Source organism: Phodopus roborovskii, unplaced genomic scaffold (assembly GCF_943737965.1).
Source record: "Phodopus roborovskii unplaced genomic scaffold, PHOROB, whole genome shotgun sequence".
NCBI lineage: Eukaryota > Metazoa > Chordata > Mammalia > Rodentia > Cricetidae > Phodopus > Phodopus roborovskii.
In genome coordinates this window covers 48,726,419-48,753,816 of record NW_026126480.1, presented here as the reverse complement: position 1 = coordinate 48,753,816, position 27,398 = coordinate 48,726,419, and the positions used below count along the sequence as shown (strand labels likewise).

Here is a 27,398-nt window from a genome sequence, read left to right as displayed (position 1 = left end):
GGGCGTCAGCCTGCCTCTTCGGTCGCTGCTCGGGCGGTGGCTTCGGGCGGCCTCGGCCCAACTCGGGCGGCCTCTTCGGGCCCTGCTTCGGGCTCGGCGCTTGGCGCTTCGGGCGGTCCCGGACGGCGCCTTCGGGCGGACTCGGTGGAGTCCGTATGGAGGACTCGGACTCGGCGGCAAAACAGCTGGGCCTGGCCGAGGCGGCAGCGGTGGCGGCCGCGGCCGCTGTGGCGGCGGCGGCCGCGGCCGCAGCAGAAAGCGAGGCGGAGGAGCCGGTGTTAAGCAGAGACGAGGACTCGGAAGAGGACGCGGACTCCGAGGCGGAGCGCGAGACGCGGCGGGTCACGGCTGTGGCGGTGATGGCGGCCGAATCTGGGCACATGGATATGGGTACCGAGGCTCTGCCCAGCCCCGATGAAGCTGCCGCCGCCGCCGCCTTCGCAGGCAAGTGCGCCCGCCGGCCTCGCGCCTCACCGGGTTCTCGCGTACAAGCCCTGAACATATGCACCACGAACAGGCCCCTTCCCATATGCTTTATGCATCTGTCATGCGCATCTGTCTCACAGGAAAGGCTTTCTTCCACCTGTCCTGCACATCTGCCCAGCACCTGCCCTGCCAGTGCACCTCACAATGTCCTGCACACCTGCTCTGCTCTGTCCATGCACTTCACACCTGCCCATGCACCTCACAATGCCCTGAAAACCTACTCTGCACCTGCCCATGCACTGCATAAATGCCTTGGACACTTGCTCTGTCCCTGCCCTGCATCTCACAATGCCCTGTATACCCATCTTGCGCACTCCACTAGCCTGGTTCAACACTGTATACATATTTGTTCCCTTGTATGTGGCTCTCTGTGCTTTTTTCTTCTCTTTCCTTTTTTTTTTTTTTTATCCTTTTGTTTTGGAACTTTCTCAATACCTACCTACTACCTGCCTTGTCCGCTCTTGCTGCTTCCTGGCAGATGATAGTACAGATTGGGTCAGATATAAATTCTGTCTGAAGCTGCTTCAGGACTCCAGGTTTGGTCAGCAGCATTACTGCTGGTAGATCTACCTGTCTGACCCAAAGGCCAGTTCAAGTGTGACCTGAGCACAAGGGCCTAGGAGAGTCCTCCAAGGCAGGCAGCTTTTCATCACATTTTGCAGTGCTTTTTAGATTGTTAGGTGTTTTCCAGTATGAAGCTTTGCAGGTTTGCATTGGGATTCTGTTCAGGGTACATCAGAGCTTAGGTACATCAACTATGGGTGTTTGTTCAGAGAATTAGGACTGGAGCACAGTGGTGGAGGAGAGACCTTGGTTCCTCTTGTCTGCCTGAAGTCTAGATCCAGTTAAGGAAGTGAAGGAAGCCTCCTGGAGCTTTTCTTTTCTTTTTTTTTTTTAAGATAATATTTTTATGTGTGTATGTGGATATGTGTATGTGATTACAAGTGCCTGTGTTATCAGATTCTTCCTGGAGATGGAGTTACACTTGGCTATGAGCACCCAACATGGGTGATAAGAGTCGAACTTGGGTCTTTTGCAAGTACAATATGCATTCAACTTCTGAACCATCTCTCTCTGGTCCCTTCCTGGACCTGGCTTTTGTTGTTTTAAATGAATTTCAGCTGGGCTGTAATGGTGTAAGCCTTTAATCCCAGCATTCAGGAGGCAGAGGCAATCCGATCTCTGTTAGTTCTAGGCCAGTGTGGCTTATATAGTGAGTTCCAGGAGATCCTGGACTATACAAAACAAACAAACAAGTAAGTTTATTCATTTAATATGTGTGACTGCATGTATATCTGTGTACCTGTGCTTGGAGATATAGACAGTTGTAAGCCATCATGTGGGTGCTGGGAATGGAACCCAGGTTCTTTGGAAAAGCAGCTAGTACTGTTAATTGCTGAGCCATTTCTGGTCCCTTTTCTAGAGCTTTTTTTTGTTTGTTTCAAGACAGGGTTCTCTGTGTAGCCCTGGCAGTCCTGAAATTCTGTAGATCAGGTAGGCTTAAATTCAGAGATCCACCCGTCTGTGTGTCCCAAACGCTGGCTCTACCACTGACCAGCTCTTTTCGGAGTTTTTAGTGCTTTTTTTTCATCCATGAATTTTGGGTTGATAGTGGGATTTGGGACCTTGAAGTTTTTGTCCTTTTTGTATATATTTTTCTGAGTTCAGGAAAGAAATAAGATATTGTCTATGGTGACATTAGAGAATTGCATCTGTGGGGTGTATGTGTATCAGAATTTTAGTTGTATATTTATGTATCAGAACATTCCTACTTTTTTGTTCTAAGTTTCTGGAGGCAGATAATGTACAGGTGGCTCAGTGCTACCAGAGTTGAGGATGAATTAGGTGTGCCCACATATAGACTGGTAATTGATATGAACTAAACAGGTACAGAGGTACAGGTTGGTCAGGGCTGGGTTAATGGGGCTGGCAAGATTCCAATTTGCATCTTTGAGTACTTCCCATATGCCAGAAGCTTTCCTGGGTACCAGACAGAACCTATAGTAGAGCTTGGGAAGACCAACTGCAAAGGATACATAGTTGCAGGTTGCAGGATACAGAAGAACCTAGTGGCATTTATGCTGGGAAGCCTCAGGGACATGACACATCTTTGTGGAGCTGCTCTGTGAAGTTACTGCTGATAGACCTGTCCTGTCTGCCCCACAGAGTTAAGTTCAATTGCAGGAGTGGCTGGCTGTGGTAGTGTGACATGTTTTTCAGGAGGAAGAGTTCCTGGGGAAGGATGGCTTGGAGATCTCAGACAGTGGACACACAATACTAGGATGGCCTTGAGCTATGGCAGTGGAGAGGGATGAGGCTGGACTGGAGTTTGCTGTGTCTTGATCATCAAGGTGGTGTCGCAGGCCTATGACTTGCTGCTTTGCAAAGGGAGAAAGGCCAGTGGTGAAATAGGCATGAGAGGTTATGGTGGATATCTCTGCAGCATGTGAAAAGCTTTAGTGGGAAAGAGTAGATTGTCCCCCTTTTCTGGGAAAAGCAAGTACTTTAGACTGGACCGGAGGAGATGTCAGCAGAACATCAACAGAAGTGTTTAGATATGTGTGCGGAGTGCTTGTTCCCATGGGGAGCACTTCAGAGCTCACAAGACCTCTGCCTTTTGTGCTCTTCCTTCATCCATGTGTGAAGTTCTGTTCTGTTCCACTCTGTTGTAGAAGTGACCACGGTCACTGTGGCGAATGTGGGGTCCTCTGCAGATAACGTCTTCACAACATCAGTGGCAAATGCGGCATCAATATCAGGACATGTCCTGGTAAGCTGTTCTCAGGTGTCACTCAGGGTGCCTGGCAACTGTCCTCAGAGCCTTTGACTTTATACAGCCCACCAGGGTAGTCCTTGTTCTCAAGACCCTCTCAGTGTTTAGATATGGGTGAGCATCTGCTGTTCTGGGAGCCCGGGTGGGTGGGAAATGTGCCTCCCTGTGCTCTCAGGGCCGGACTAGGCAAAGCAGGAGACCCAATTTGAGTTAGGATGTTGTCCTCACTTTGGGTCACCAACATGAAAGGTGCTGTATAAACCTAGGCAGGGAGCTATGAGGAGCACATAGGCTGTGGTCAGGCCATCCTCCATGCCAGCTAGCCTTGCAGCTTGTGTTCCACCAAGCTCAGGGTGCTCTCAGCACCTAATGGAGCTTCTCAGTGCCTGGCTTTGCTTGCAGTATGCTGAGATCCATAGACACGGGAAGAGTCACTACTTTCGACCTCCCTGCCCCTTTCTCCTAGGCTTACAGTCCATTAGTCCTTTCCTCCTGTCCACTCCTGTAGGCATTAGCATCCAAGATTCTTTCAATAGCACCTGTGTCCATAACCAGACTTTTTGGGGTCTGTCACACCACCCTGCTTTCTATGTGAAGCCTTCATAAAGTGGGCACATTCTTTAGACAAAGCACACTTGCTCAGTGTCCAGAAAGGAGCTGTGTGTATGAATATTTCAGCTTTGACGGTGTGCAGACACTTAGTAGCCTTTGTGCTTTTCTTGGTTCTGCCCTTGTGTGCCTTGGGGATGTCTGTGGAGAGGATGTGTGGACTTGGGTAAACATCCTATCTTGTTGATAAGTGGTGAGAGTCTTCCAGTAGGGCCACATTCCATTGGGTCAAGTAATGTGCCTCTGGCTATCCTAGAGCTGACAAGAGTCTTTCCTTCTAGTCTGGAAGGACAGCCCTGCAGATCGGGGACAGCCTGAACACTGAGAAAGCCACGCTAATAGTTGTACACACAGATGGGAGCATTGTGGAGACCACTGGGCTGAAGGGCCCAACAGCACCTCTCACCCCAGGTACCCGCAGCACCTGACCCCAGGCTTTTTTTTTTTTTTTCTCCTCCCCTTAGTGGTAAATTTGAAAACAAAATAGAAGTTTGTAGAAAAGGCAAAAATTATTTCCAGGCAGAGAAGGAATGCTGCCCACAGTTGAAGGGTGGCAGTACCCTTCAGGGCTCTCCTTTATACCTGTGAGGGGCTCTGTGTTTGGGGATGGAACATCCTGGGCTGTTTGGGTCACTATGCTCTAATCCTCATAGCCTCTCTTTTTGCCCAGGTCCTCAGTCTCCTCCTACCCCACTAGCACCTGGCCAGGAGAAAGGTGGCACCAAGTACAACTGGGACCCTTCAGTGTATGACAGTGAGTTACCAGTACGCTGTCGGAACATCAGTGGCACGCTCTACAAGAGCAGGCTTGGCTCAGGTGAGGCGGCATTTGCCTACCAGCATTCCGTGTTAAGACTTTGTTCTTTTGTGTGACCTTCTTAGTAAACTGGGGCCAAGGAAGCCTGCCATGTGTAAATATGTTAGAAGAAATTTATATGTGAGTGACTTCCAGCCCTGGCCACTGGAGTCTAGGCCATAGAGGACACAAGGCAGGGACAGGCCTAAGGACAAGGTCAGGGTCATAGTTGTCCCTAAAATGGGGGAGGGAGTAGGAGAGAGGCAGAACTTAACCATATTCCCCAGTCATCTCAGACAACTCAGGTGACAGAGACCTCCTGAAGTGAGTTGATGCTTGTAGTGACCATGGACGGTTGATTTGATATGACTTGCCCGACAGCCCTATTGGGTGACCATAGGGTAGGTGAGATCAAGCCAAGCAGTGCAGAGAAAGAAAAAAAGCAGTAGGAGGAACCTGTGTCAGCAAGACGTAAGCCAGCAGCAGGCCTTGATGAATTCTAAAGACCAGCCCCCTTCATTCTAGGTGGGCGGGGTCGGTGTATCAAGCAGGGAGAAAACTGGTACAGCCCAACTGAGTTTGAAGCCATGGCAGGAAGAGCCAGCAGCAAGGATTGGAAGAGAAGCATCCGCTATGCAGGCAGACCCCTGCAGTGCCTCATCCAGGTATGTACTGGGTCCATGGAGCCTTAGGATAAGCAGTAAGAAGTGCCCAGAACACGGCACCAGAGAGGGTCTGATGACGTGTACTCACTGTATGACCGGAATGGTTTACCTGCCCTCTTGATGTTCTTGGGTGTGTGCTGGCCTTGACTCAGAGCATTGCTATGGGGACACAGTAGGCACAGAAAAGGGATACATCAGACACATGAGAATAAAGACAGAGGAAGTCAGACTGACAGCACCTGACCACACTGCCTTCCTTTTGCTCCATTTTCCTTACAAGGAAGAAATGTTTTTCCTTTAGTTTCATTGTTTTATGTATATGATGTTTTGCCTGCATGTAAGTGAGAAAATAAAACCTACTGTGAGAGAATAAAGCCTACTGGCAATGGGGCATTGTGTAGACAAGAAGTTTCCAGAAATGATTGTGTTCTATGCTCAGATTTTTTTGTCTTGGCGTTGGGGGTGCAATCTAGCACTGAACAACTCCTGGTATGGTGACTCCCTAATTTCTACCTATATAATCTTATACCTGTATAATACCTCTAGCACCTTCTATATTTCAGGATGGTATTTTGAACCCCCATGCTGCCTCCTGTACCTGTGCTGCCTGTTGTGATGACATGACTCTAGTAAGTCACTAGGTATTGTGTGCCTCCTGCCTGTGGAAGCTCTGTCCCTCCTTCTCTCAGGTACTTTCATCTGTGAAGGCTGCTGCCTTCACTGGGGAGAAGGTGACTGTAGGAAGTCCAGGACACCGAAATGGGAAAGCATCCCCTTTTAATTAAAGTGGTCATAGTGAACATGCATGTGCCACCCTGTCCTGTGTTTTCAATGTTGTGTCATAATAGTGACCAGCCAGGCCTGGTAGCATAAACTTAAATTGCAGCTACTGGGTGACTGAAGCAAGAAGACTGACAGTTCAAGACCTGCCTGGGTTATAGATTGAGTTCAAAGCCAGCCTGGGTTTGAACTGAGTGGAACACTTCAAATAAAAACTAAAAGATAAACAAGACCATGGTGGCATATACTTTTAATCCCCCAAACTAAAAGAGGGTGGGGATGTAGCTTAGTGATAGAGTACTTACCTGGCATGTGAGGGATCCTAGATTCAGTCCCCAACACCAAGAAACAAAAACCTCTACCTTGTGAATAGATCGTTTAATATCCTTGAAATAGCTCCTCATTCTTGTTTTGGTTTTTCAAGACAAGGTTTCTCTTTGTAGCTGTGGAGCCTGTCCTGGCACTTGAACTGGTCTTGAACTCACAGAGAGAGATGCTATATTCTTGCCTTTAAATACCAAGTATATTTAAGCCTTTTTTTTTTTTTTTGAGATGCACTCTGTGTAGCCTTGGCTATGGCTATCCTGGAACTCACTATGTAGACCAGGCTGGCCTCAAACTCAGAGATCTGCCTGGCTTTGCCTCCTGAGTGCTGGGATTAAAAGCTTTGCATCATGCCCAATTTATCTAATTTTACTATGATTCTACAATAAAAAAGTTAATGAAAATAATATAATTGTAAACATCATGAAAACAAAAATTAGTAGATGGGACTATCAGAGGTCCTGTGGGGTCACAGAGCAGTGTGAGGGGATTAGTCTTTCAAGAGCTTCAGGACATGAGTCTGAAGTCGCCAAGCCCCTGCCATAGGCTGATAAGAGCTCTGTGTTGCTGTGGTAATCAGTACAGTGTGTCAGCAGGACCTGAGACCTCTTGGGAACTGATCAGAGTCCAGCTGCCAACCCCAAGTTTCCAACATGTAGTGCTGAACCATTGGATGTTCCTGGGCAAGGAGTGAGCTTTGACCCAAACTACACTGTGGCTAAAAGTGAATTCAAGTTGTAGCAAAGGTCTAAACATGAAAGCAAAAGATGTGACGTCTTAGAAGGAAATGCATGGGGCTGTCTTTGTGACCTAGGGTTAGACCCAGAGCTTCTAAGATGTGGAACAAAGCTGCAATGTTTAAATGCCACTCAGCAGACTGGACTCTGTTGGATTTTAAGCTTTAGTTTCCACTAAGGCAGCGGTTCTCAACCTGTGGGTCACAGCCCCTTTTGGGAGTGTTGGATGATCCTCTCACAGGAGTCACATATCAGGTATCCTGCATATCAGATATTTTACATTATGACTCATAACACTGTTATGAGCGAAATTAAGTCATGAAGTAGCAATGAAATAATTTTATGGTTGGTTACCATAACATGAGGAACTGTGTTAGAAAGTTCCTAACTCCAGTAGGAAGGTTGAGAACCATTACACTAGGGGATGTGAGGTGCTCCACTAGTCTACGCCCCCCCCCCAAAGAAGTAAGTGGTGAAAAATGGAAGACAGCAATTTGACATCTTTGGAGATTGTCCCCAGGGACCCATCAAGTCCAAAGAAAAAAACAACTGTAAGAGGCAGGCCAGGTATTCTCTGGCTCAAGTTGAGAGAGGCTCCTCTCAAGATTGGTCCTTCTCCCTCAGCTCCCTATCAAGAAATAGGTTTCCTCATAGAGGGGTAGGCTATAGCCTTGCTCACCTAACAGCTGTGGGTTATAGTGACTTCCCAACCAGTGCTAGGGTAAGAACCCTTACCTCAGCTCTCTGTATCAGGCTGGCTAAGCCTGTTGCTTGGTACCTTCAGCTGAGCTTGTTTCTAGGGCTAGTTTCTAAATTGTGACGGGTCCTGCCTTAACCCCTCTTCACACAGCTGGGCTACCATGCTGATAGTGAACTATGGTCCTCTAATGAACTGACTATGTTTTAGAGATTATAGGAATGTCCAAAGCCAAGAATGTTCTGGGAGCAGTGGGAAGACTGGTAGCCACATCAGAGAAAGAAGCTGTTGATCAGCTAGAGAGAGTCAAGAAAAGCAGCAGCCAGGAAAAGCCTGCTCAAACTGAGAGCAGGCCCCAGAGGGTTGCCTTCCAAGAGCTGTAGATTGACCTGTCAAATAATTGACCTAGGGATCTGTCAGGGACTCCCGAACCCTGCTGTAGCCCTACTGTAGACAACAGCTTAGCAGAGAAGCCAATAGAACCAGCCAGTCAGAGGCCTACTTTTATCTGAGGCAATTGCATACCCAGGTTGAATTCTCAGAGACTACAACACCCTGCACGTGACACTTCAGCCAGACAGTCTGGCCTCCAACAAACAGGAGAGCAGAAAGCCAGGGATGATGGCTGTCAATACCCACTGCTGCCACAGTGTGTCGCCCATAAGGTCTGGTTCTCAACTAAACTAAGACATGGAGATGAGCAAGAAGCATAGACCACACAACATAACAGCAAATAACAGCCGTAGCCAGGGGAAGTGCCGCATAAAGGAGGAGGGAAGGGTTGGGGCTTTAGCTCAGTTGGTAGAATGTCCTCCCAGCATGCACAAAGCCTCTGGGTTCGAGCCCTGGTACCACATAAATTACACACACCTGTGACGACGACAGGGCTCACCAGGTGGAGGCATATGCTGGATAATTTTTGTTAACAAACGTAGAAGAGTGAATCTCAGTTGAAGAAGTACCTTGGCCAGATTGTCTTGTGTGCATGTCATAGTTAATGATTCATGTGGGAGGGAGTCAGGGATCAAACTCAGGTTTTCAGTCCTGGTAGGTTTGGTGGCAAATCCTGTCATCCACCACTGAGTTTTGTTTTGTTTTTTTTTTTTTTTTTTTTTTTTATTTCTTTTGGTTTCTTTAGTCAGAGTTGCTCTTTGTAGCATTGGTTGTCCTGTAACACTTTCTGTAGACCAGGCTGGCCTCAAATGCATAGTAATCTGCCTGCCTTAGCCTCCCAAGTACTGGGATTAAAGTTGTGTGCCACCACTGCCCAGCATTCATTTTCATTTATGTATTTATTTTTTTCAGGGCAGGATCTCACTATGTAGCTTTGGATATCATGGAACACACTATATAGATAAGGATAGTCTTGAACTCACAGAGATCCACGTGCCTCTACCTCCTGAATGCTGGGGTTAATGGCATGTGCCATTACTCCTTGCCCTGAGCTTGCTATTTATTTATTTGTTTGGTTGGTTGGTTGGTTGGTTTGGGTTTTTGAGACAGGGTTTCTCTGTAGCTTTGTAGGCTGCCCTGGAACTCACTCAGTGAACCATGCTGGCCTCGAACTCACAGAGATTCACCTGCTTCTGCCTCCCTAGTGCTGGGGTTAAAGCCCTGTGCCACCACTACCCAGCTTGAGCTTTTTATTTTTGACATAGGGTCTCACACTATAATCCAGGCTGGACTTGAACTCATGGCATCATCTTGCCTCTGACTCTTGGTTGCTGAGACTACAGGCCTGTACCATGCCAACTTGCCAGTGCTCCTTGTGTCTACAGATGGCTCTGAGTGACTCTCCTCTCTGCGGATGGTTTTTATTTCAGGCCGTGGTTTTCCTTGTTCTCCTTTACTTGGTCCCACTTCCTTCCGTCTAAGAAACTAAAGCTCCAGATGTGAAGGTCATATTCTTGCTTGGCAGCATTTCTTCTGAAAATGTCTTCTCTGCCATTTTGAGGGCTCAAGGGGGCTTCTGCATTCTGCAGTACCAATAGACTCATTTGATAAAGTGTGGGAAGCAGGCACTGTCAATCCTCAAACGTTGTCCTTGGTCAGCTTTACTTTTCTCCCCAGAGTGGCCCAGTCAGGCTCTTCGTCCCTTACAAAAGGCGTAAGAAAGAAAATGAGCTGCCCACAACTCCTGTCAAGAAGGATTCCCCCAAGAATATCACGCTGCTTCCTGCCACAGCAGCCACCACCTGTGAGTGCTAGCAAAGCAATGCTTTGCTGAGGTCCTGTTTTCCACCTTAGCCCAACGGAGGGACTCTCATTTGAGACAGTCTGACAAAATCTCTTTCTTTGATTCAAACTGCCATGTATTTCAAAGTTAATTTACATTTTGGGTTTTGGCTGAAGTGCTATTCCCTGACCCCACAGTTAAACTTGGCAGTGTGGATACAGGCCTGAGTCCTGCCATGTCTGGCGCCCTCCCCTAGGTGCCAATGTCACGGGCTTCCTGGTGTCATACCACGTGTGGGGGGGTATGTCACTGTGTCTGCTTTGGCCTAGTTTCTGGGATCTTTCTGAAGCTTGCACCTTGGCAAAGAGCAGTGCATGCTTCAGGCCCAGTTGCGTGGCCTGGACATGAGTAAAATGCCTTTTGCCTTCCCAGTCACTGTGACACCCTCAGGACAGATCACTACCTCTGGAGCACTAACCTTTGACCGAGCATCCACTGTAGAGGCCACTGCTGTCATCTCTGAGAGCCCGGCCCAAGGTGATGTCTTTGCAGGAGCCACAGGTAAGTTGTCTCAGTATCTGCCTGATACGTCCCCATGCCTGTTGCAGTCCCTGTCACCTGGCTTCTCAACACAGCCCTTGGTGGGAGATTGGTGGGTAATGGAGAATAGCACTGTGACCAACACACAGAGCTGGTTTTTGGGGGTTTGTTTGTTTGTTTTTATTTTTGTTTTGGTTTGGTTTGGTTTTTTTGCTTTGGAGCCTGTTCTGGAACTAGCTCTGTAGACCAGGCTGGACCCAAACTCACAGAGATCCACTGCTTCTGCATCCCAAGTGCTGGGATTAAAGGCGTGCGCCACCAACACCCTGCTGGTAGCATTTGTTGATGTTGCTTTAAGCTGATGCCAGCCACTAGAAACAATTCCAGTCATGTGTAGTTTTAAATAGTTTAAGAGTCTTGTTAGCAAAGTGCATGATGTTATCTTTTGTTTCATCCAATTAATTCCCAATATGCCATTATCTCAAAGTGCACAGGGATAGTATCTCTGTATTGAGTGTGCAGTTATAGGCACCTGGAATTAAACCTGGTGTGGTAATGGCAAGGTGCTGAGGATGTCTGCCTCTCTCTCACTAACAGTGCAAGAGGCAGGTGTGCAGCCCCCCTGCAGGGTTGGCCACCCTGAACCGCACTACCCTGGTTATCAGGACAGCTGCCAGATTGCCCCGTTTCCAGAAGCTGCATTGCCAACATCACATCCCAAAATTGGTGAGTATAAAAGAATCCATGTGTGTGCAAGCTGTTGTCCTCAGAATTGTGGTTTGGTCTGATTTTTATTCTTTGTCATGCTACAGATGGAACCCAGGGTTTCATACATGCTAGGCAAATGCTCTACCTCTGATCCATGCCCCAGCCTCAGAAATGCTTCCTGTGAGTGAAGTAGGGCTTGTGCTGATGTGTTCATTTTTTCTCTTGAAGTGCTGGGTTAGGGCTGGCAAGGTCCAGGCTTCTGCCTGTTTGTAAATAAAGTTTTATTGGACACAACCATGCTGTTCATGTATGTGTAAGGCTTCTTTTGTTTGTATCAGACTACTTCCATATTGTCTGAAATGACCTGATGTTGCTCTTGTCATGTCCATCCCAGCAGAAATGTGTGAGCAGGCTGTCTCCTTGCCTTGACAAACCATGGAATTGGATCAAGCTGATATCTGATGTGAGGGACTGTCTTATTTAGGGTTTCTATTGCTGTGAAGAGACATGATGATTCTTATAAGGGAAACATGTAATTGGGGTGGGTCACTTACAGTTCAGAGGTTTAGTCCATTATTGTCATGGTGGGAAGCAAGGCAGCATTCAGGAAGACATGGTGCTGGAGCTGAGAGTCCTTAAATCTCCATTCAAAGGCAACAGGAAGTGAACTGTCTCAGTGGGTGTGGCTTGAGCATATATGAGACCTCAAAGCCCGCCTCCACAGTGACGCACTTCCTCCAACAAGACCATACCCACTCAAATAAGGCCACACCACCTATTTGGGAGCCATGTTCTTTCAAACCACCACAGGAACTGTGCCAGTATCTGTGTTCCGTTCTTTTAGCTGAGAGCAGAGATGGCCTCTCTGTGTGGGCAGCTTGACCTTGGGTTTTCACTTAGCAGCACATTTTGGGCAAATTTTATGTCAGTGTACTTTTTAAAGGTACATTTTATGGATAAAATATTACTTGAATTGTCTCCTGCTGATGAACATTTGTTTTTTATACTCATCATGTTCTCCAGCATGAAAAACTTGTCTATTAAGAGCTAAAACTAAAATAAAATAAAATTCCTTCCCCGCTCTTGCTTGCTTGCTTCATTATCTTTCTCTCCACCCCACCTCCCCAGACAGTTTTTCTGTGTAACAGCCCTGGCCATCCTGACACTAGTAGGATTTGCAGACCAGGCTGGCCTTGAACTCACAGATATACACCTGCCTCTGCCTCCTGAGTGCTGGAATTAATGGAGTGTGCCACCAGGCAGGCATGTGCCTGGCTTGCATTATCTTCCCTTTTGTGTATCTGAGCTCCTCTATCCTTTAAGACACATTCCACTTCTTCCAACTGGTTTCAGTCTCCTCAAATGCCTCTGCTGCAGGCTGGACTCTGTCCTGCCCTGGGTAGACTGTGTCCTTTCCTGCTCATCTCGGCACTCAGCTTGCAGGAAACCACAGGCTTTTTATAACATTAAAATAATGTTTTGGCTGGGTGGTAATGGCACATGCCTTTAATCCTGGCACTCAGGAGGCAAAGGCAAGCAGATCTCTATGAGTTTGAGGCCAGTCTCGTCCGTCCACAGAGCAAGTTCTAGGACAGCCAAGGCTACACAGAAAAACCCTGTCTCAGAAAAACCAAAAACAAAACAAAAAAATTGAAAATGAAGTCAAATATTCAAAAAAGTTAGAAATAAAACCCAAAGAACTTTATCCTCTTAAATATTTTTGATGTAATGTTTTGAGGCAGTTTCTCTGTCGTTTTCAAACCTGTCTTGGAACTCATTCTGTAGATCAGGCTGACTTCAAACTCACAGAGATCTGCCTGCCTCTGTCTCCCAAATGCTTGAACCAAGGGTGTGTACCAACGCCCACACAGCGTTTTCACAAGATGGTATGGCCAACCTGTGGGAGGCCATGCCTTTAATTGAAGCACCTGTCTGAAACTCAAGAATGAAGTAAGTGGGCATTTACTAGTCACCCATGAGCTGGTGACTGGTGGTCCCCAGTGACTTGCTTCCTGAATTTTGTCCCTTTAACACTTGGCGTATCACCTACCTTGTTGGAGGTTACCAACAGCTGTCATGTAGAATGTCCCTTACCCTGGTACTGTGGCTCTTGTGGCACCGGCTGTTGTGTCTTTGTCAGTGGTGGTGCAGACCTGGGATAGGGGCTGCTGTGTCTTCCCAGCCCTGTCCTCTTCTTGCTGAGTGTAACCATGACACCTGAGTGAGGACCGGGAAGTCACATGGGAGTTCCTGAGTCCACAAAGGTCTACAGTGCCTCACCACACTTTGCACAGGGTTGGACATGGGGCTTCCTGATTTAACCTGTGGGTCATGACTGCTGCCCTTCTGATTGCTGCTCATATGCCCTGACTTGGAGTCCTGTAGCAGGCAGCAGGAGCCCATAGGTGGCCCGTGTTCACCTGCCCCTCATCACAGAGACTTTCTTACTTTCTGCCTTACCAGACACTTGAGGATCATCCCAAGTTTTCATTTCTCTCTTTCTTTTGTTCTCTCTCTCTCTCTCTCTCTCTCTCTCTCTCTCTCTCTCTCTCTCTCTCTCTCTGTGTGTGTGTGTGCGCGCGCGTGCGTGCGTGTGTGTGTGTGTGTGTGTGTGTGTGTGTGTGTTCCTTCTTGTTGTTACTTTGAGATAGGGTCTGGATAGCTCTGGCTAGCATGGTCTGAACTTGCTGGCTTCAAACTCACAGATCCACCTGCCTCCTGAGTGCTGGAGTTGTATGTATGTGAGTTTGGACATATGATGTCTTGGTGCACTGTAACATGTGCATGTGGAGGTCAGAGACCAGCCTTGGGTATCAGTCCTCATCTTCCACCTTATTTGACACAAGGTCTCTTGTTTTCCCACTACCTATGCCAGGATAGCTTACACTCCAGGGTGGAATCTCCTGCCTTAACCTCACATCCCGACTTAGGCATGCTGGGGTTGCAGGTGTACACTATCACATCTAGCCTCTACAGAGTTCCTAGGATTTGAGCTCAGGTTCTTGTGCTTGTGTGCAAGTGCTTTACTCACTGAGCAATCTTACCAGCCCTCATGCCAAGTTTTGCATTCCTCTTACCTTTCAGAAGCCAAAGGTGCACCAGGCCTAAGTCACCGTGGCCTGGAACTGTTGAGTGCTGGCTTTGTGATGACTGTGTGCCTTATACAGTTCACAGTGAGGACTGGAAAGAAGCTTTGTGCAGTAGAAACAGCAACCCACAGAAGCCATGTCATGTTGGTATTCATGGTTCTTAAGAGTGTGTCTACTAGGTATACTAAGGTAGAAAGCACTTTGCATGTACACACATGTCTATATTCTAGGCCTACCTGCAGGGGGAGTTCACGGTGTCTAGTGAGTATAAAATCACAGTACGCTCTGGTCCCTTCTCTCTGTCTTGGTGGCTTTCTGTCCAGTCATGAAAATCGTGACTCCCACTGTCCTTATTAACCCCCATATTGACTGAAGACTCCAGAGAGACCTTCCAGGTGACCCTTGCTTTTCCTGTATGTGGTGGTGGTTGAGTCTCCTTTCCCTGTCCTTCGAGTGCTTGTCCTGTGGCTGTTTCCTTCCATGTTTCCTGGCTAACCCTCCTGAGTGTCTTGCTTGCTCTAGGTCTCATATTGGAAGTGACTGGCCCTTGGGGAGGGCTTTTGGCTGACAACGTTAGGCATGTGGGGATGTGAACAAGGAGTAGAGACAGGGCCCTTTCCTCTTTCTCTTCACTTTTTTCGTCACCAGTGTGTCCCTCGCTGCCTGCCTGTCCTTACACCGGAGGCTGGAATGAAGCTGGAAGTCACTAACCCCTTGTTCCTCTCGTATTCTACATTCTAGTCCTGACATCCCTTCCTGCCCTGGCTGTGCCACCCTCCACCCCCACCAAAGCTGTCTCTCCCACCGTGGTCAGTGGGCTGGAGATGTCAGAACAGCGGAGCTGGCTGTACCTGGAAGAGATGGTCAACTCCTTGCTCAGCACAGCCCAGCAGCTGAAGACACTGTTCGAACAAGCCAAGCAGGCGAGCTCTTGCAGGGAGGCTGCTGTGACACAGGCGAGAATGCAGGTTGATGCAGAACGGAAAGAGGTAATGTGAGCTCAGACCTGTAGCTGTTTCCATTATCCTCCCCTGTCCCTGGGATTACATGACTCCTGTGCTGGTTCACCAACATCACTACCCCACTGTCCCTGACAAGGGAGATCTGAAAAATAATAGCAAATGAAGGTAGCAGACACTAATAAAACAGTTTGTGTAAGATTGGCACATTTCACCAGGGAAGACATTTTTATATATGCCAGCCATTATTTTGAATGCATGCTATTCATAGATGTTTCTACATTCAGTAGTAAGACATGTCTCATATTTGAACTTTGGAAAAGTGTCATTTGGTGTGGCTTTGATGCATAAGTACACACAGTTTCCATCTGTTGCAATGCCCTGCCTCCTGTTGACCATGGAGGGTGGTGTGACCTTGTGACTACTATGTTTCCCTGCAGCTTCCTCTACCACGAGGGTCTGATGTATCCCATACATCGGTTTCCCAAAGATAAATGACAATTAACATTTTCTGTGTGCTTTGGATTTTTGTTTTTAAATGAAGGTAAAATTCAACCACAGTACAAAGGGTCCATGAGCTTTGGCAAACGTTATCACACTGAGGATGGCCACCCCAGTGGCTCCCAGTGCCATCCTGGCCGGCGTTCTTACACTGGTTCTGATTTTTGTTGTCTGAGGTCAGTACTGACCTGTGATGCTGCACACCAGCACAGAGGCCGAGCAGTGTGCCTCCTTCATGTCTTGTTTCTGTTCCTCAACACAGCACTTGTGGGTTTTGAGGCTTGTCTTTCTCCAGTTATTCCAGCAGCAATTATGGAAAAGAGTTTCCTCTCACCACTCAGAGATCTGCTGGAAACTAGTTGACAGCTTAATATGGGTCAGCTTCTACACTTAATCTAGGTCACTTAGAAATATGTGTGATTCTCAAATAGCTGAAGATTTTCTATGTTTTGTTTTGTTTTTTTTGGTTTTTTTTTTTTTGTTTTTTTGGCATTGGTGTTTTTACCTGCATGCATGTCTGTGAGAAGGTGTCAGATTTTAGAGTTACAGACAGTTGTGAGGTGCCATGCTCTGTAGACCAGTCTGGCCACGAACTCAGAGATCTGCCTGCCTCTGCCTCTGCCTCTACCTCCTGAGTACTTGGCCCACCACCGCCCAGCTAAATGTGAATTTTCTTGAAAGATTGGCTGAAACCTTAACACCTAAACACACCAAGTGGCATTAAAATGAGTTTGCATTCCTTGAGCCTATACTCTCTGAAAAAACATTCTCATGCCATCAAAGTCTTATTTGCAAATAGTCTGCTGGATTACAAGGTAGGAAACTGAGGTTCAGAGGTCAAACAATGTGCTTGAGTGGAAATACCAATGTTGGAAGCCTTTCAACTTGGGGCACATGGACTAGGACAAGCTGAAAAGCCTCCCTGAGGGGCTCTCAGGGGAGAATGCAGAGTTAACACAGCTGGAGGGGTCCTAAGGCTGGCAGTTTTCACATTTTATTCGGAATTTTAAAAGAAATCAAATTTAGTCTAGCTGAAGCAAGTCATTCCAGGATTTTGTGTGTATGTGTGTATGAGAAATTTGCATGCGTGTGTCTGTAATTAGATCTACAGAGACTAAACAGGCAGAAAAGCAGATGCCCTTGCCTGTTGAGGGCACTGCATCCAACAGAAGCCAAGCTGGCTGAGTACCTGCAGGGTGTTATATCAACCACTGCATCCAAGAGCCCTTGCCCACTTGCTGAGCAGTTCATAGGTACAAGTACAAGAGTGGCCCCGGTGAAGGCCCGTCTGCTCACTCCGACGAGGGAGGGCTGTTCTTGCCTTGTACAGAATGAACTTAATATTCACTTGAGTAGACAGTCCCAGAGTAGGAGCAGGGCCCTCCACTACTGTCTTCCTAGCTGCCCACCAGAGATGCCATTGCTCACCCCTGAGTCCCCAAGAAGCTCCTGTCCCTGAAGGGACCTGGCTGTACAGCAGTGGGACAGCCTGGAAATGTTGGCCTCGGCCTCAGGAAGGAGCTGTCCATAGGGACTAACTAGGTAGTGAGACAATTAATGCGTATACCTGCCCAGGGGATAGACCAGCACAGACAAAAGGCTAGGTGTGGTGGTGGTGCACACATTTAATCCCAACAGGGAATGAGTTAAAGGCAAGCCAGGGCTACATAGCAAGTTCAGCTCAGCCAGCCATGGTCTTTGCCAGTGGTTTCAATTTGGTATCTAGTAGGCAGCAGCTGGGGAGAGAAATACATGGTGCTTTCACTTGCCCTTGCCGTCAATTAAATGCTCTTAATCCAACCCCTTGGTCTGTGCCTGCTGGCAGTCCTGCTTTCTGATAAACTTGTGGATTTGAGGCTGCCCTCTTATCTCAGTTGCTTTGTCTAGGAACAGTCTCCTATTCTGTGACTGTTGCTTCACTTGTTGGGCCCCTGCTCCTTGGAACATGCCCTATCAGTGGTGCTGAGAGGGCATGTGCATGACCAACACTGTAGGAACAACCTCTAGGCTTCTACCCATTCAGGATGAGTGTCCACTGGCCCATTCACCCATCCGTTAGAGCCTGCAGCCTGCATGCAGCTGTCCTGCTCTCGGTTCCCAGGCTTCAGGCATACATGTAGGCCAGGCTCTGGCAGGTCCTTCCAATGCCCAGGTGCCAGCCACTGCTTCCCTCTCATCCTCTGTGTAACCTGTGGAGGCCAAGCCTGCAGAAGTAGAGCTGCTGCCTTAAAGGAATGGGCCATGGTGCTGGACAAGGAGCCTTTGGAATCCTGCCTGCATGTGTCTGAAAGGAAGAGTGTACTCTACCCCGGTCTGACGCATACTGCACTTCTGAAGCTGGTGGGGGTGGGGGGTGCAGCATCCTATCTGTGTCCTCTGAGGACAATTGGAAGTGCTCCTCCTGAGATTCACCATGTTACCTGCAGCTTGTCCCATGGTGAGGGGTCGTTCACAAGCAGGAGAGGTGAGATGGGGTGCTGCACTGGGGTGCTGTGAGCAGATATATCTGAGGGTCTAAGCAGAAGCAGGGCTGGTCAGAGATCCGAGGGGTGCATGAGGTTTGCGGAGACTTGCACTGGAGGGAAGTGTCTTTTTTCTCTGGGCCATCATCTATATCTTAGTTGTAAGACCTTGGGATCAAGGTGTGAGAAACAAATAAGTTCTGATTGCATTTCTCTGCTCCTGATAATGTGGATGTCTCTGTGGGTGTGACTTCACACAGGTCTGTGGGAAAGAAAACGCAGAGATATTTTAATAATGAGTTTAGCCATTTCGGCTGCAGGGGACCTCAGCTTCAAGGAACTGAAATACCTGTCCCTATGCCCAGGGCATTTTTATTTTTCTCTATATTTACACTTTAGCTAGTTGATTACGATATGCTGAGAGCAACTTGAATGAGACTTCTAAAAGGACAGTGCCATGTGCAAAGACTCAACTAATAGGTACCACAGGTTTCCAGGTTTCCCTGAACCAAGTTTTTCCTAGACCTTTGTCTTCTTGGGAAATTCCCAAACAAAGTTCACTTTGGAGGATGGGAGAGGGACATGACAGGTATCTGGTCAGTCAAAGGATGGATTAAGCTAGGTGCTATCACTGCATTGCCAGGCAGCAGGATACCACTACACCCTGAACTAATCATTAGCTGGGCCCTCCGTGGAGATACACTCTTTCTAGTGTCTGGTGTTGCTTCCCTCTAAATTGCCTAGTTGCTCCCCAGCTAGGTGGTTGTGGTGGTGCATACCATTAGTCTCAGCACTTGGGAGGCAGAGGCAGGTGGATCTCAGTGAGTTTGAGGCCAGCCTGGTCTACAAATAGACAAATAGAGTTCCAGGACAGCTAGAGCTGTTACACAGGAAACCCTGTCTTAAAAAAAAAAAAAAAAAAAAAAAAAGCCTTATCTAGTATAAGTCCTGGGGTTCAAGATTCCCTCCTTTATGATCCATGGACTCAGTCCCATAGCAGACTGCTTGTGACTTTTTAAGCCTAGGATGAACTGAGAACCTAGACAGTCGGGCAGCAGCTGCCAGCTAGGGATGACAGGGTCCTAGTGCCTCCTGCTTATCTGCTGAGCCCAATGCATCTCACACTGAAAATGGACTGGAATTACTTACTTTTTAAAAGAGGTAAAGTAGCTAGTAAGGTTAACACAGGTGCTTGCTGCCAAGTCTGACCTGAGTTTGATCCCTGAGACCCACAAGGTGGAAGGAGAGAACCAACTCCTGTGAGTTGTTCTGACCTCCACATGCTCAGACACACACATAAAAATAAATGTAATAAAAAACTGAAAGCCTTCAAAGAAGTCGAGAACAAAGAGACAGGTGGCTTTCCGAGTTTGAGGCAAGCCTGGTCTGTGAAGTGAGTTCCAGGCTAGCTACAAATAGTTGTGTTTAGGGACGAGGCATTGAACCACCCCACACATGTGCAGCTCCTGCGTTCAAGTCAGACTTAATTTGCAGAACCAATGGCAAATACATTATTGATATTATTCCTTGAATGATTCAGAATTAGTGAGCATTTCATAGGTAGTCTTTTCATTTTGTTTGGATCTTTTGTTAGAAATTGCTCAGTTACTTGTGATGTGCAATCTGTAGAATTTAGAAATGAGTGGTGCCTAGAGCCATTGGTGGCATAGCTGCTCATTATTTATATTCCTGCCATATTGTAAGTGACACTGGAGCTGGCCTGGGTGCTGTGCCAGTGGACACGGAGCCTAGGTACTCATTCTTTCTGAGGCAGAGGCCAAGAACTCCCTGCCTGTTGGCAGTTGGTATCCATGCCGCTGGGGCCATGATGCCCTAGATACGTACTACAGCCTCATATGTGGGCCTGCTCTTGGACCACATGCCCCAGAGGCAGTATTGTGGCCTCTACTGAAGATCACTGTGATGGTCCTTTTCTGCTGAGGTCATTCATGGAAAGCCACTCACTGGTTCTAAGGCTTTCCATAGCTTTCTGGGAAGGGGCTTTTCCAGGTCACTCTGGCAAAACAGGTATGTATCACTGGGGTGTATGTGTACTTCTCCTGGCCTGGCGGGAGGTTGTTTCTGAGGAAGCAAACTGATCTTGGGGGTCATCTTCCATTATTTCAGAAATGCTGCAGAATTAGTTCAAAGGGTCCCTGTGACGGTCACAGGCTGTCCTCCATGAGTGTGTCAATCATAACCCCTTTGTCATCACTCTGAACGCAACTGCCAGCTCTGCACTGAGTTTCTTTGTCACTGCCGTTCTCATTTTTGTGCTCAGGGCTGTCTGGGAGGTTGTGTTCAGTACCTCAGTTTAGTAGCTGTCCCCCACTAATGTAGCTTTAAAAATATATATATCAAACAATGGGCAATTAGTATTGTTTTAATGAAATGACTCTGAATGTCAGTATGGAGGAAGCCTGGGCCACCACTGGGGATGCTAGGATCCAAACTCCATACCTTAGTTGATACACTCGAGGGAGCCCAGAGAGACCCTGACATGCTCAACGTTGGCTCGGCTGCATGTTTGTAGACTGGTCCTCAAGCACTCACGAAGTGTGCCCAAGGGTTGAGAACGTCCTCAAATGAGGCTTTCTATACCCACATGGCTGCAAGACAATCTCCTTGGAGCTTAGACACCGATGCTCTGGTACATGGTACAGGGAAAACTCAGATAAAGGGAGGAGGCCAGTTCTATACAACTGAACAATATGGAGAGGGACATGTCCCATGAGGGTGTGCCTAGTGTTTCTTTTAGTCTTGGTAGCTGCCATGGAGACTAGCACCTGCTGTGACACTGATATTGGTTTGTCCCTTCTTGCAGCAGTCATGTGTCAACTGTGGCCGGGAGGCCATGAGTGAGTGTACCGGCTGCCACAAGGTTAACTACTGCTCCACATTCTGCCAACGCAAGGTACTGTACCTGCTTACTTACATGCCTACATTATCTCAGCCTTTTCCTTCTGTCCAATGTCCTGTACAATGCCCTGACAGGTGGACTCACTCCAAGTACCTATGGGCCAGATTGCTGGCTTCAGGGCTGTCATCTGTCTAGAGTGTCCAGGGCAGTGGCTTGCCTGGAGCTACCTGCTGGATTTTCTGAAAAAGGACAGAGTCTCTTCAGAGTCCCCATACCCTCCCTCACCCATCCATACACCTTGTTGGGTCTGGGACTATACCTTCCTCTTTCTGCAGGCTCCCAGCTGCATTTGTGCGGTGAGCAGGCACTTGTGTATCTGTGTGCCCATGGTAAGACCTGCTCCACTGATAGGGTCTCCATTTCTGAGAGCCTCTCACCATGTTGTAGTGCAGCAGGCCTCCCAGAGCATTGTAAGAATGTGTCCACAGTGTCTTTGATTATATTATCTTGGAGGGCTTTTCCTTTTTTTTCTTTGAGACAGCCTGAATTTCAGGCTGGCCTAGAACACCATATGTAGTCAAGAATGAGCTTAAACTAGGCAGGCACTCTATCACTTGAACCACACCTCCAGCCCCCAGCCCTCTTTTTTTTTTTTTTTTTTTTTTTTTTTTTTTAGACAGGGTTTCATGTAGCCTAAGATGACCTTGAACTCCTGATCCTGTTGCCTCCTTTACTCTAGTGCTTAGATTTTAGGCATTAAAGAGGGGTTTTTGTATACCTAATTTTTTTTTTTTTAATTGGGACATGACATTTTCAACTACAAAGTGCGCACTCAAGAACTATATAATCAAGTTACCAAAATGGGAGTGATGCAAAAAAATTTTCATGATGTTTTAAATAAGTTTATGGTTTGTGTCAGGCTGCATTCCTAGTTATCACAGGGCACAGATGGCCCGTGGACTGTCAGTCAAATACTTAGGACATCGGATGCCTAACACTTCTTACCAAAAGCACTTTGGAACAGTTAGTAACCTCATTATTTTTCCAGTTATCAGCTCATGGTTATCCTAGAAAGTGCCATGGAGCGTGTGGCACTCTGGCCACCATTCTGGCCTCTCCTCTCTCCGAGTGGTGATTTCTGTCTTTTGTGCTCTACTGACTTAGACACTTCTTTTTTTGCCTAGTGCACCTTTTGAAGATGTGGGAACCTTGAGTTCCACTGTGGAGCAAATGGGTCTTGTCTGTGATATTTAAGAGTAGATGGGCATGTTAGAGTGGCTCTCAACCTGCTGGGGGCCTGAGCCTGCACTGTCTCATCTATACAGCTGCAACAGTGTTCTTGTCCTTCGTGTGTCTTTCTAAGGAATGGCCATGCTTCAAAAGCAGTGTGTGCTCTTTGACTCAGTCTCATTTTTATTATCTGGGGCTGCTGTGAGGAGGACGAGATGCTGGCATCCAGGCTGGGCAAGGGACTCCTGTAATCTCTGACCCAACGCTCAGAATGGCAGGAAGCTGGGGCCCTCAATTTCACACTCTAGAACATAAACAGAAGGAACCAACTTGTCCTCAGGGATGAGGAGGGTGTCTCAGTCACCTGGAGTCCATGGCACGGGTTCTGAGTAATAGTCTTGAACCCTTGGGTGGGTCTAGGTGTGTGACTAGGGAAGCAGACTGACTCACATGCTCAGTAGCCACTGCAGGTTCAAGGTGGTCTGATGACAGAATCTCCCACAAGGACCCATGGCTTTGCGGCTTGCCAAAACCTGACAGGCTAACAACAGAATGGATATGGGAAGATAGCCATAAAGGGAAGCTTATGAAGTGGACATTTCCCCCAGCCTGAGGTCCAAAAGTATCTCAGAGAGCTTCTCATGGCACAAGGAAGGAGTGATGTCCTCACCCTGGTGGATTCCTGGTGAGCACACAGGAGCCATTGCCTCTAGGGTTTAAAGAGACAATACGGCCTGTGTTCTCTGGTCATCTCTGCAGCTGCCCTTGTCTCCAAGGTGCCAGAGATCTGGGGAGCAAAATTACAATTTTGCCTCCTAAACTCTACTAACAAGCTTTTACACTGAGAAAAGTTCAGCCAAGTTGTTCCACTGTTACTTGGGGGTGCTGGGACATGAGCCAGGGCCACTGGGAGAGAGAGATCATAGCACACAGGTTACCAACAAACTTCCTCAAGTGTTGGCACAGGCTTAATAGAGACCTTGTCTCGTGCAGGGTTTTGATTCTAGAACTATCTAGATGAGAGATTCTATTTTTTGGAGCCACATTGCTAAGTCAGCAACCCCCTGACCCCCCCTCCCCCAACACACACATACACAGGGTTTTTCTGCATACCAGCAAGTCCTGGAACTTGCTTTTTAGACTGTCCCTGGAACCCACAGAGATCCACTTGTTTCTGGCTTCCAAATGCTGGGATTTCAGCCCTCTTTTGATGTCCTCATCAATAAAGACAAACACTCCAGCTTTCTTTCTTTTTGTTTTTGTTTTTTGCTTTGTTTGTTTGTTTTGGGTGGGACAGCATTTCTCTGTGTAGCCCTGGCTGTCCTGGAACTCATTCTCTATACCAGGCTGGTCTCAAACTCAGAAATCCACCTGCCTCTGCCTCCCAAGTGCTGGGATAAAGGCCTGTGCAACTTCTTCATTTGGATTGCTATAAAATGAATATAGGGGACTGGAGAGATGGTTCGGTGGTTAAAAACACTTCTGTTCTTGCAGAAGACCTGAGTTCAATTGGAAGCACCCATATGATGGCTCACAACCATCCTAACTCCAGTACCAGGGATCTGACACCCTCCTCTGCCCTCTGCCCTCCATGAACACAACGCACAAACAGTACACAGACATATGTTCAGGGAAAATACCCATATACATAAAATAAAAATGATGAATAAATCTTTTTTTTTTTTTTTCCTTGAGGGGGGGGGGTTCAAGACAGGGTTTCTCTGTGTAGCCTTGGCTGCCCTGGAACTCGCTATGTAGATCAGGTTGGCTTCAAACTCACAGAGATCCACCTGCCTCTGCCTCTGCAGTGCTGAGATTAAAGGTATATGCTGCTATGGCAGGCTGTTTTTTTCTTTTTTGATACAGTGTTTCCTATGTGTCCCAGGCTGGCCTTTAACTTGTGTTCCTGTTTGTCATGGTATCCTAAGTGCTGAGGTCATAGGCTTTCACCACCATTCCCAGTGTGACATCTTAACTTTCGGAAAGCATGTTAATTTTGAAGTTTGAGTTATATTGAGCTTGGCATATACAGGAAAGAACGTGTGTAAATCTGCAGATTGTGTACAGAAACTATGCAGGCACCTTCAGGAGCCACAGGATGCACCTGAAGCCACCAGCTGAGAGGGTTAGGAGAAGCTTGCACCCTCAGCACATACATCTGCACATTGCCCACACAATAGGACCTGTCTCCGTGAACTAGAATGTGGTGTGTCTGTTTCCCGCTACATATACTTTTAAAACAATGATTAAAAATTTCCATTATAGCTGGGTGTTGGTGGCGCACACCTTTAATCCCGCACTCGGTAGACAGAGGCAGGAGGATCTCTGTGAGTTTGAGGGCAACCTGGTCTACATTTCCATGACAGGCTCCAAAGCAATATAGAGAAATCCTGTCTCGAAAAACAAAAAGCAAACAAACAAAAAAATTTAAAAATAATAAAAAATAAAAGTATATGATGTTGGTGCCAGGTATGGTGGCGTCCACTTTTAATCCCAGCACTTAGGAAATAGATCTCTATGAGTTCAAAGCCAGCCTGGTAAGGCTTTGAACATAGTAAGTCCCAGGCCAGCCAAGGCTACATACATAGAGAAGTCTTGTTTTTTTTTTTTAAAGGCAACAAAAAGTTTATTGTTTGTTGTATGTGTATCTATGAGTATGCACATATGTGTGCTGGTGCATGTTGAGAGACCAGAGGGCCTGTCTTCCTTTACTCTCTACCTATTCTTTTCAGACAGGGCCTTTCCCTGCACTTTTCCTTGGTTAACTGGAAGCCAGCAAGCCCAGCTATCCTCCAGCCTTTACTTCCCATGAAACTGAGGTTGCAGATGTATAAGGATACCTGGGTTGTTACACAGATGCTGTGATCCAAACTCTGGTCCTCACTGTTTCACAACACCATCACCACACCAACCATCTCTCCAGCAACTGTGTAGCCCTGGCCAAGCTGACCTCATATTCATAGCTCAGCCTGCCTCTGCCTCCAAACTGCTATCGTATTGGAGTGTGTACGTGGGGGTGTGTAAGTGGTACCCACAGAGACCATAAGAAAGTCTTGAATCCTTTGGAAATGGAATAACAAGCAGCTATACCCAGTATAGGTACTTGAAATTGAACTTGGGTCTTCTAGAAGAACAACAAGTACTCTTAACCATTTAGGCATCTCTCCAGCCTCTCCCTTTTTTTTTTTTTTTTTTTTTTTTTTTTTTTTTGAGAAATTTCTTTTTTTGTATAGCCCTTACTGTCCTGGAATTCTCTCTGTAGACCAGACTGGACTACAACTCACAGAGATTCACCTGCCTCTGCCTCCCAAGCGCTGGGATTAAAGACATGAGCCACCACCACCAGGCTAATTCTGGCTTTTCAAACAATGAGTTTAAGATAGAATAGTTTATATTTGTTTTATTTTTGTTTTTTATTCAGAATTTGAGGTTTCAAGAATCAGTCTTGCTGGGTGGCGGTGGTACATACCTTTAGGCAAGCAGATCTCTGAGTTCTAGGTCAGCCTGGTCTACAAAGCATGTTCCAGGACAGCCAAAGCTGTTACACAGAGACACTGTGTCTCAAAACACTAAAACAACAACAAAGAATCAGTCTTGGATATTGGCAGTTTTGCTAAAAGACCTAGATGGAGGCTTGCTTGCTGCTTAGGGTAGACACTGTCATGGGCATTGAGCTTCCTCATCTATGGGGAACTTATTTGTTCACCTCACAGAAGAAAGCATCTAGAATTCCCTGGGTCCATTGCTCCAAGGCACCATGCCAGTTCATACCAGTTATGGGGAACAGAGTCTGGTTTTGTAGGTGGCTGCCAGGGTCTGGTGTTTGTCTGGGTCTGATGCACACAGTTTGCTGACCCACATTGCTACAGCTATGTGGATTTTATCACTTGGGGCTTTTTCTGAGGTAACCCCTCACTTTCAGGATATGCTTGTTTCTGCTTTCCTAGGCATCTCTGTCTCTCTCTCTCCCTCTGTGTCATTGTCACAGTTATGAATACCACTATGGATGACAATATCACATATAAATATATTTATTTCTTTGTTTATATTGTTAGCCTAGGCTGGTCTCACTTGTGGCTGTTCTCATGCCTCAGCCTCCCACATGCTGGGATTACAGGCGTGAACTACTGTGTCCAACTTGTCATTTAAATTCTAACAGCAGCAGGGTGTGGTGGCGCACACCTTTAATCCCAGCACTCAGGAGGCAGAGGCAGGAAGATCGCTGAGTTTGAGACTAACTTGCTCTGTGTAGTGAATTCCAGGAAAGCCAGAGCCTCATAATAGCGAGATCCTGTCTCCAAAAAAAAAAAAAAAAAAAAAAAAAAAAATCTACCAACAGCAGAAATACATGGATGCATGACCATGTTCAGTCTCCTTATATAAGCTCATTCCTTTTGTTCTGCTCTCCAGCGGCCCCAGAGGGTGACACACAGGCCCTGACAGGAATCTTCCTTCACTCTGACAGTCCACAGCCACCTCACAGTGAAGTCCAGGGCCCATCCACAGGTGACGTGTTGCTCTGTGGGTCCCTTTGCTCCTTCTGCTAACATGGGTACCTTTCCTTCCAGGACTGGAAAGACCATCAGCATATCTGTGGCCAGTCAACAGCTGTCACTGTCCAGGCTGATGAAGTCCATGTTGAAGAAAGTGTAATAGAAAAAGTTGCTGTTTGAGCCAGGCTGCTTCCTGCTCTACTGTGAAGCCATCACAAGCTTAGGCCCTCTGATGACTATGGGGGTTTCTGAGAAGTGGGGCCATGGGAAACTTGCCGGACAAGTTATTAACAAAGAGACTATGCCCTTGGAAATGAACTCCTGTCAGAGACCAAGGAATGCTGGGGTACTCTGCCACAGCCCAGGGCCCTTGACCTATCACGGTGCTCTTTCACCCCTGGACCCATGGGGGTGCCCTATGCCACTTGTACATATCTGTTGTATCTGTTAATAAGGTTGTAAATAAAGCCCCCATCCCCTACCTGGACGGCACCCTGACAAAGCCCACTTTAT

At 47.2% G+C, this 27,398-nt stretch overlaps 1 protein-coding gene across 5 annotated transcripts; it reads left to right on the top strand.

The window, feature by feature from the left end:
• Position 1: 1 nt before the first annotated feature.
• On the top strand, positions 2 to 27,387 carry Deaf1 (DEAF1 transcription factor). Of its 5 annotated transcripts, none has more exons than XM_051193363.1 (12): positions 2 to 444; positions 3,159 to 3,256; positions 4,150 to 4,279; positions 4,539 to 4,685; positions 5,190 to 5,329; positions 5,893 to 5,958; positions 9,920 to 10,064; positions 10,476 to 10,604; positions 11,181 to 11,309; positions 15,122 to 15,369; positions 21,130 to 21,216; positions 26,961 to 27,387. In XM_051193363.1, the coding sequence occupies exons 1-12, from the start codon at positions 156 to 158 to the stop codon at positions 27,063 to 27,065; spliced, it is 1,713 nt and encodes a 570-aa protein (XP_051049320.1). In that variant the 5' UTR covers positions 2 to 155; the 3' UTR covers positions 27,066 to 27,387. The 5 variants fall into 5 exon arrangements, with proteins under 5 accessions (XP_051049320.1, XP_051049322.1, XP_051049319.1 ...); XM_051193362.1 differs by having other exon boundaries at positions 3 to 444; positions 21,127 to 21,216; XM_051193364.1 differs by having other exon boundaries at positions 5 to 444; positions 9,938 to 10,064; positions 21,127 to 21,216.
• The last annotated feature ends 11 nt before the right edge of the window (positions 27,388 to 27,398 follow it).